Source organism: Myotis brandtii, unplaced genomic scaffold, assembly GCF_000412655.1.
Source record: "Myotis brandtii unplaced genomic scaffold, ASM41265v1 scaffold323, whole genome shotgun sequence".
NCBI lineage: Eukaryota > Metazoa > Chordata > Mammalia > Chiroptera > Vespertilionidae > Myotis > Myotis brandtii.
The window spans coordinates 639,204-648,837 of NW_005362400.1; the positions used below are offsets into that span (position 1 = coordinate 639,204).

At 35.0% G+C, this 9,634-nt stretch overlaps 1 protein-coding gene across 2 annotated transcripts in view; it reads right to left on the bottom strand.

Annotated features, from left to right (window-relative positions):
• NCAM2 (neural cell adhesion molecule 2) overlaps positions 1 to 9,634 on the bottom strand; it is a 421,975-nt gene that overhangs the window by 48,567 nt on the left and 363,774 nt on the right. For both annotated transcript variants that reach the window (XM_005870732.2, XM_005870733.2), the window contains exon 13: positions 2,210 to 2,329. In XM_005870732.2, coding sequence (XP_005870794.1) covers positions 2,210 to 2,329 — 120 coding nt within the window. The remainder of the gene's footprint in view (positions 1 to 2,209; positions 2,330 to 9,634) is intronic.

Here is a 9,634-nt window from a genome sequence, read left to right on the forward strand (position 1 = left end):
CCCTCACCCAGGCTGGCCACGCCCCCCAGTGGGGACCCTCACCCCATGGGGGCGTGGCTAGCCTGCAAATCACCATAGACCCCTTGCCCAGGCAGCCCCATGCCCCAAGGGAACCCCCACCCTGATCCGGGACACCCTTCAGGGCAAACCAGCCAGCCCCCACCTGTGCACCAGGCCTCTATCTATATTAATAAAAGGGTAATATGCTAATTATACAGGGAGACCTTCCAGGAGACCTTCCGGACGTTCTTCTGGACAAAGCCATGGTGGCGGGGCCGAGGTAGAGACCGTTTGAGGGTAAGAGGGGAGGGCAGTTGTGGGTGATCAGGCTGGTGGGGGGTGGGGCTTTTGGGGGTAAGCAGACCAGCAGGGGGGCCAGTTGGAGTGAGCAGGCCAGCAGGGGGGCAGTTGTGGCCAAGCAGGCTGGCGGCGGGGGGCCTTAGGGGGTGAGCAGGCCGGCCGGCAGGCAGAGTGGTTAGGGGCAATCAGGCAGGCAGGCAGGCAGGCAGGTGAGAGGTTAGGAGCCAGCAGTGTCGGATTGCGAGAGGGATGTCCGACTGATGGTTTAGGCCCAATCCCTGTAAACCGGGAGTAGGACATCCTTCGAGGGGTCCCAGCTTGGAGAGGGTGCAGGCCGGGCTGAAGAATACCCCCTCCCCCATGCACGAATTTTGTGCACCAGGCCACTAGTATAAATAATAATAAAAATGACAGTAATTATGACATATTAAGTACTTTGAACATATTGTCTCATTTAAACTTAAAAAAATGTTGAGAAACCATTTAAATACATATTTGTTATTTAAAAACAAAACGAAAACAACAACAACAATGCCCTTACCCTCAACATGCTCACTGTCTAGGGCAGAGATTTGAAAGTTAACAAAAGTACACAAAGAGATTAGAAATGTTGTCATTTAAAAAGGAAAGGGGGGCAAAGGAAAGAGTAGTAGAGAGATGTGTTATGGTGAAACACTTATATAGGGGTTCTACGAATGAATAAAAGTAAGTGTCTCTAAATGAAGAGGAAAATAAAGGTTGGAATGGTTAACCAAGATCTTAGTAAGCTATAAATGATCAAGCTTTCATTGAATGCGGATGTGCAGTGACCCTGGACATCATCAAAAGGAGAGAAGTCAAGACAGGATGCAATCTTTAGTTCAAACTGCTAATGCATAAAGCACTATGGCAGTTGAGAGAGGGGTGTGAGGATGGCAGGCAGGCAAAGGTTGGTGTGGGTGGAAAGTGGGAAGGTAAAGGGCAGTGTTGTTGAAGATTACAAGTAGAACAGAGACAGGTATCTTTACATTTTTGTTCAGTTACTCTAGACTCATTTTCATCTGGAGATAGTAATAGGAAGCAAGATGTATTTGCAGTCCTGCTGGTGAAAAAAATGAGAAACTAAAAACAACACTGGCATTGGGAATGGAGAAAAGGGAACACATCTAACCAATTTTTAGACAAACAGAAAATAATTGGTCACATATTGGGATGATATAATTTATGTGGTGAACTTGACTGTCTTGATATGCATATATAGTAGACAGGCTTATGCATACATTTTATAACAACACTTATTTAGTCACACTCAATTTTTAAACAACTTATTCAACAGAAAGGAAATATAAGCCATTTTAAATTTCTCTTAACTTCATATAAACTTAGTTGACTTATAAGTACATATAACTAGGATTAGTTTTTGCAGGTAAGCATACAGTATTTTAATCTAAAGTCAAAGATGAGTTTAGTAATGAGAGCAAAGTTACAACAGTTATTCTCTGCAGTCCATTAAACCATTATAATGGATTAATTTAATGGTGCATCTTTCTCACACTTAGGGCCTATGTAATTTATGGGATAAAGGTAATAGTCATGCTTCATCTAAAGAATAGAATATGGGCATGTTACACACACTTTTCTCCTCCCTAACAGAGTATAGTCTGAGCACTACAATTTCCTTAATCAGACTCTAAAGAAGTAGGGCAACTTCTGATCGGGACAATTCCTGAGAGAATTGTACTGTATATATTGCAGTGCATCTTTTTCTCTTTGCCCTGCTCCAGAGCAAAGTTAATTTTATAAATCTGAGATGCCACCATATCCTCCAACTGTTTCAACAGAGACATCATTCACTTTTCCCAAGTGTTGAAAGGACTCCCAGCATTTTAAAATCCCGGCAACAGTGATCAAAACAGAGAGGAGTACTTACGAACTGGTAATGTTTGGAAGATTTCTATTTTACTGTAGTCTCCTTGCCCTTTTCCATTCACAGCTGCAACCCTGATTTCATAAGTTGTATTTGGTTCCAGGTTGCTCAAAACAACCATTGCTAGAAGAAGAAAATAATAGATATGCCTGTGATTAATGCATTTTCATAAGTAAACAAATCAACTGATTGCAAAGCTGAATAAAAAATTTCACTGTAAATCTTTCCATGGAATACCCGAAAAAGGTAGAAGTAGGTCTTAGGGGAAAATGATTTGTGAACAGTCCTCTTCTTCACCTCGATTTTAGCTTTCTAACTCAATGCAGTAACTTTCAAATAAGGAAATTCGTAGTTTCTTTTGCGATGCTTATACTAAAAAAAAGCAGAAAGTAAAATCCCTTCTTCCACCTTTTTAATATTCAACAAATAGAATGCTTTAAAGAAACCATTTTAGTGTATGCATCCCAAATATGTTGTCTACTCTACATTGATTTTCTATAGAATGTAATGGCAAAGTGGAATTCAATAGACAGAACTCTGGCCCCACCTATAAGGTGTTTCAATCATGCCCAGGAAGTGTCACAGGTGGACTCAACAGCAAAAGGAAACCATTTATTCAATAACGTCAAATCAAATTATTTTTAATGCTAGTTTATAGGTTATCATCTTTTGTATTTTCTCTCTGAATTTCCTCTCTACACTGTACCGGACCTGGATTCAACATGACCCAAAGAGGAAGAAATAATCTGACAAAGTGCAAGGATCTGAAGGTTATTAGAAACCTCTACTGGGTCATGTCAACCCCTTTAATTTACTAGAGAATTTGGTATATGATTGCAGATTTCAAAATATTACATCTTTACAAATTCCTCTAGGAAGTTAACAAAACTCTATAGTTGCCTCTATCCTGATAACGCTTTTGCTAACAGGAAAAATTAGCCAGTGGAAATGGCTGTACCTTGACAAACAAAAAAAGAAAGTCATTTCTGATTTACCTAATCACTCCAAGTCAAATGATCAATTCATAAAGAAGACATATAAATCATAAAATACTATATTAAACTATAGGTTACCAGGGTCATATTTGTAGGATTATATTTTTACATGAACCATGAACGAATATTGTATACATTCAATAAAATTCCAATAACTTATGAACATATTTCCAATAATTAATTACATTTCCATATACATTCACTAAGTAATATTTTTCATTCTGTTCTATAGGGACAAACATACTGAATTTGTGTTTTTGTTTTTTGTTTTTTGAATCCTTACCTGAGATTTTTCCATTGATTTTTAGAGAGAGTGGGAGAGAGAGAGGGAAAGACAGAGTAATATCAGATGAGCAAAACACATTGATTGGTTGGCTTCTGTTGCACCCTGACCAGAGCCCAAGCCTGGTAGGAGTTTGCAACCATGGTACGTGCCCTTGAATGGATTTGAACCTGAGACCCTTTGGTCTGCAAGCCAACGATCTATCCACTGAGCCATACTGGCTAGGGCCTGAATTTGTTTTGATAGTTTCTTTTGTTCCATTATTTTCCCGAGTATTCATTATCCTGACATGTGTTTAGCTTTTTCCTTATAATTATTTATTATTCATTGACTTACTTATTCAAGTATAGAAAATAAAGTTAGTAGATACATTTCATAGGTGTTTCTAAAAGTCACAATTTAATATATATGATGTGTACATGGTGTATTTTATTATGTATACCAGATAAATAGTACTAATAAAAATACATAGTCCAGATATTAATCAGGGTTTATTTAACCTAGTACATATTAGTATGTTCTAAAATCTGCAGAAATCATGAATTACCAATTGACAAAATTTACATTTGTATTTCTCAGTTTTTGTGCCTTAGTGTAAAAACAAATGAACTTGCTTTTGAGAGTGCATTGCCTTATGAAAGCCTCAGATGAAAACACATAGTATCAGAGCTAAGGGAGGAAAACTGGAAAAGCACTAATTGGCAGGAAATCCAACTGATTAGAAGCTGGAAGGATAAATGGGGAAAACAAGGTTTGAATTCAACTACTACACAAACGGGGACATTATCTGCAGATGGTGAGGTAATGCAGAGTTAATGCATTACTCATCTTTGACTTTACATTAAAGGATAAAATACTGTATGTTTACCTGCAAAAACTAGTCTTAGTGATATGTACTTATAAATGTTAACATTTACAAAGATAATCTATATAGAGAGTATGCTGTAGGAGAGATTGCTGTGGATGCTTTAACTGCTGCAGACAACTTTGGTATATGATGTGCCTCTGTATTTCTATGATGTAAAGATGCAGCTGCTACCATTATTGTAAGATTATGGAGTTAGTAATGCTTATAGTCAATTGTGTGTCTTGATACAATTAGGCAAGAAAAGCAATCGAATGTAAAGCAAACAATTTTAATTGTAAATAAAATTATTCATAAATCAGAAGTGTGCAGATCACACTTTATCTTTTCAGATTCAAATGGATAAACAATAGAACAATCACACACACACACACACACACACACACACACACACTAAAACCACAATTCCACATTTTACTTGAATTTCTACTAAAAGCTCTTTCTGGCTCAGATTGCCAGCAAGCCCCCTTCTCTAACATTTCACAGGGATCCTGAGGGGCTTTGAGTACCTCCTACCTCTTGCCAAGGAAAAAGCAATTCATTTCATTATAATCAATGCAGAACTCATTTCCCCCATTTTTCCTTATATTTTTCTGATCTCAGTGTCAAGACTCGCCCATTTACTGACTGAGTCTCACAGCAGAGTGGTTTGTGGAGGAGCGAACCAAAAAGAATCTACTGATGTCTGAATTGGTCTTACAGCGCTGGGCTACAGTACTCAAACTAAAGCGGATGAGGGGAGGCTGAGAACTGTCAAAATCATACGGAAGTGGCATGAAAGTCAACCTACTGATGAAAGTTTTCCAAAGTATATACACAAGAAGAAGTACGTTTGTTTTTTCAGTACTAACTCTAGAGGTTTGGGTACAATAACCCTTATTGTGAGACTTATTAACATTGTATGAACATGAAGATTATTATGTGAAACAGAAAGAACTCCATAAATTGAGACCAACTTAAGAGGGGGGGAGAAAAAAAGATTTAGGGGAGGTAAAGCCTAGATGGGTAATTTGACTTGCCTTTTTAACTGAGAGGATTTATACATTAAATCATCCATAATTTACTGGCTCATTACCAAGCAGAGGGGGTTTGAATACCCAAGGTACGGACTAAAAGCAAACCACCACTTGAAACATGAAGGCTGTGTACTCTATAATAGTCGTACCTTAAATTATAAACCTAGTTAATAGAAGACTTTCTTTCCCACTTGTGCCCATATAATAGAATGATAGGACCACCCACTCGGGTGTGGGATGGTTCATTCCCTATAATTTATTAGAAACTCAAACAGTAGGTAAAAGTAGACCTAAATTATAAACTTCTAAAAGTTGTCTAAGGACAAATGGCATACATTAAGGGATTTTATAGGTATGTTCAGTTAGCAAGATTTGGAAATCATAATGTAATTCTTCTGAAAATAATAAATAATCATGAATTTTTTTTCACATGGCAACAGGGATAGGTTCTATAAAAATATAATTTCCCTCATGAATTTAAATATATTTAAATACTATTGAGTTTCACAACTGATGATTTTGAAACCTGGCTATAAATGCAAAAATATAGCAGATATTGAAATAGATTAAAATAATGACATTAGAATTGAAAATGTCAGGATGATCTGACCACTAAACATTATTTTACAAGTGTGCAAATGATCATATCAGAGAGAAAAAATTGGAGTTGCATTTTCCCTTTAAGAATGGAATCAGACTTCATTAAAGGAAGCTGAACAAATAAGTTTTTGTTTGTTCAGACAATGTGTTTTAAATCCCTTTCCTTAGGTTGTCAAGAGAAGCTGAAGGTGCAGAATATTTACAACCCATGGAGTAAAATAAATTACATATTTGCAAACTAATTAAACTGAGCAACATTCTAACGTGAGATTAAATGTAGTCATGCTTTCTTCTTCGCTCCCTTAAACCTTGGATCTCTCCATGGGGTTATCCGACCATTCAGTGTAAGAGATAAGGACTCCCTGGGTATGGAATTGCTGTCTCACCTACATAAAAGCTGTTCAAGTTGTCAAGATATGTGAAACATGTTAGATAGCTATGAGAAATGTCAAAGCTTAGCTAGAGCAGAACTAATCATTCAAAATTACACTTGCTGTTAATCTCCTCAGATAGATCCGAAAATACAGTGAAGTCCCTGAAGTTTCTCACCAAAGACGAGCTTTTGTTTTCTAAACAAAACAAGCAAAAAAAAAAGTTTTTTTAATATGAAAAAAATATCTGGCTTGCTTCTACATGACTTTGTAACAAGCTTGAATAATAATAAAAGTGTGTGCGTGTGTGTGTGTGTGTGTGTGTGTTTACCTTTTTAATTCATAATGTAGAACTTTTAAATATTTTGACACCAGTTATTTTTTACAAACAGAAGAATAACTCCAGGGATAATTCCTTTACTAATGCAAAGTGCCCTTCAGTTTTCTTAAGTTTATGTATGTGATCATCTCCAGCCAATTCTACTTTCATTTACTTTTGAAAATTTATATTCCCAGTTTTATACAAATTATATTAAGTTTCAAGATTGTATTAGTTGCAAAAGAAAATCTCACCTGTTTATAAGTGCATTCGAGGTCTTTATGAACCATATATATAATTGTAGGATATATAATTTTATATAAGTAACATTTATTAATAGGTTCTTTATAAAATATTCATATAGTTATAGATTTTGATTAACAGTAGAAAATTAATAAAATGATTATGTGTGATTTTTATGGGATTTTTTTCTTAAAACAATGTGTTGGTGGTACCAGTTTAAGATCACAGTTCATTATTTCTGAACATTCATTAATTTTCTCTTTATTATACTGTTTTTTTATTCTTTTCCATGGTAAGTATAAACTATACATAAAAATTAACATAAAAAATCTAATAACTGAGTTTTAACTGACATGACATTTTTCACAGGAAGTACTTACCATCCCTTAAAATTAAATAGTTTTCACTTGAAATATACTTCCTATATCATAACCTTGATTTAAAAATAGTACAGTTCCATCAAAAATATTTGTTTCCTAAGCATTTCAATTTTTTTTCATTTAATGAGTCCTCCCTTATGAGAAAACTCATAATAGCACTTCAAAATTCTCTTAGAGGTCATATGTTTCTATAGTTATTCTAGACATTTCCATTAGCTCTAATCAAGAAGACTTTATAATCTATATTCTAGCAAAGATCATTTTTACACTTAATATTAAAGTATCCAGATGCCCAGAAGAATGCTTGAGCAGCAATATGGGCTCTATTTTTCTTAGGTTTCTGGGAACTGTGAATATTTTCATCCCCTTGTGAATTAAGTTCCTATAAAACACTCATGAAATATTCATGTTTCTTTTCTCACTATTCACAAAACATCTTTCCTATATAAATTAATTTCATTTCCTTATGCCATTTATTTCTCTGCTGCAAAAATTATAGATATACAAAAAAGCTCATTAGTTTTATTGAAAAATTAAGAGAAATATTTGTACAGAAGCTTTCTTTATCATTGTAGCAGAGACCTGGCTGAGTGCAGAATTATGCATGCATTTGTGTCTTCATCTTGAGATAATGTGGGAAGCTTCCAGCAGACAACTAATTTTACTTATGATTTATTTCAATTTTCTCTTAGCTTAGCTTCCTGTATACTTCGATCTACACAGTTTAAATTCATTAAGATTTAAATTACATATAAATTTCAAATTTAGCTCTGTTTCTTTTTATGGGCACCATGAAAACAGTCCAAGACATTCTAGTTTTGAAGTTTAGCATACAGAACTCTCTCCACTTCATGCAAATTAGGACAAATTTCCTTTCACAGAAAATATGGAATTAGTGCAGATTACGTTTTTCCCTTTCCTTTGATATTCATAAGAGTTTACTGCACTTATGTTTAACACAGCCTGATTTTTACATCCATTTCTCTTTTACCATGTGAAATCTAGTGATTTAGAAATGATAGCAACTTTTCTGCAGGCACATTTCTTCTTAGGACAGTGCAATCATAGAAAAATTTTCCTTGTAGATATTTTTAAAAGGCATTGGAACTTATTAAGATTTAAAAATCTATAGTAGTTTAGGGCTAACTTTAAACAATGTTGATTTTTCATTGTTTCTAAAAGTGAAATATACTAATATGATAGAGGGAAATCCAGTTTCACTCAATTAACTGTAAATAGCATGGATTAAAAAAAACACTGGAATCAAAACTTTAAAGTTTAATGTGAAATGAAGTTACAATAACCTTCAACTATTAGAAAACTACAGGAAAACTACAGATTTTTCCACAAAACAACCATTAATAATATAAAAAATCAACCATTTTTTCATGATTTTAATAGCTTCATAATGCAAATATCAAAAATTCTTCACACATTTAGAAAGGTAACAACTTAGACAACATTATTATATAGCAAAACGACTTGGAAAAAATATTTGTAAGGGCTTATTCTAACTTTGGTTAAATGATAATTCTCATTCTTATTGTTTTTACTCTGTATTTTAAATGTACTAACAAAAGAAAAATTATTTCATACTCAAGAATTACCATGGAGAGATATTGATAGGCAATATCTTTAATAAAATGTTTCCACTGACAATTATTTACTTTCTTTTTTAGTTTTATAATTCAGATATAAGGAAGCTTAATCCTATATATTTTCATTATAAAAACTAATTTAGAAATTAACAAAAAGATATCTGCCTTATTATATCATTATATACTGTGTTTATAGACATAACAGTGTACATATACAGTGTATGCCTCAATTACTAATTAATAATCCAGGAAGTATTGAATAAATTGAAATCTATTGCATAATTAGTGGATTTTTGAATAATAAAAATTTGAGGTGATTATCAAATAGTAGGTTTCCAAAAAGAGATACAATTGAATTATTTTTTTGAATAACAATAGATTTTGTTATGCAATGTAAACATATTCACCAATAGGAAGAGATGCCATATTGAATAATTTCAATTGGCACCACTCACATCACAATCTATTAAATATCTCTTCTTGTAGTTGTATATTATATAATACTAGAGGCCCGGTGCACAAAAATTTGTGCACTCGGGGGGGAGGGGTCCCTCAGCCTGGCCTGTGCCCTCTTGCAGTCTGGGACCCCTCAGGAGATAACGACCTGCTGGCTTAGGCCTGCTCCCGGGTGGCAGAGGGCAGGCCCAATCCCTAGGTGCAGCCCCTGGTCGGGCTCAGAGCAGGGCCGATTGGGGAGTTGGGGCGCCGCCCCCTGTCATGCACAGAGCAGGGCGGATCGGGAGGTTGCGATGCCACCC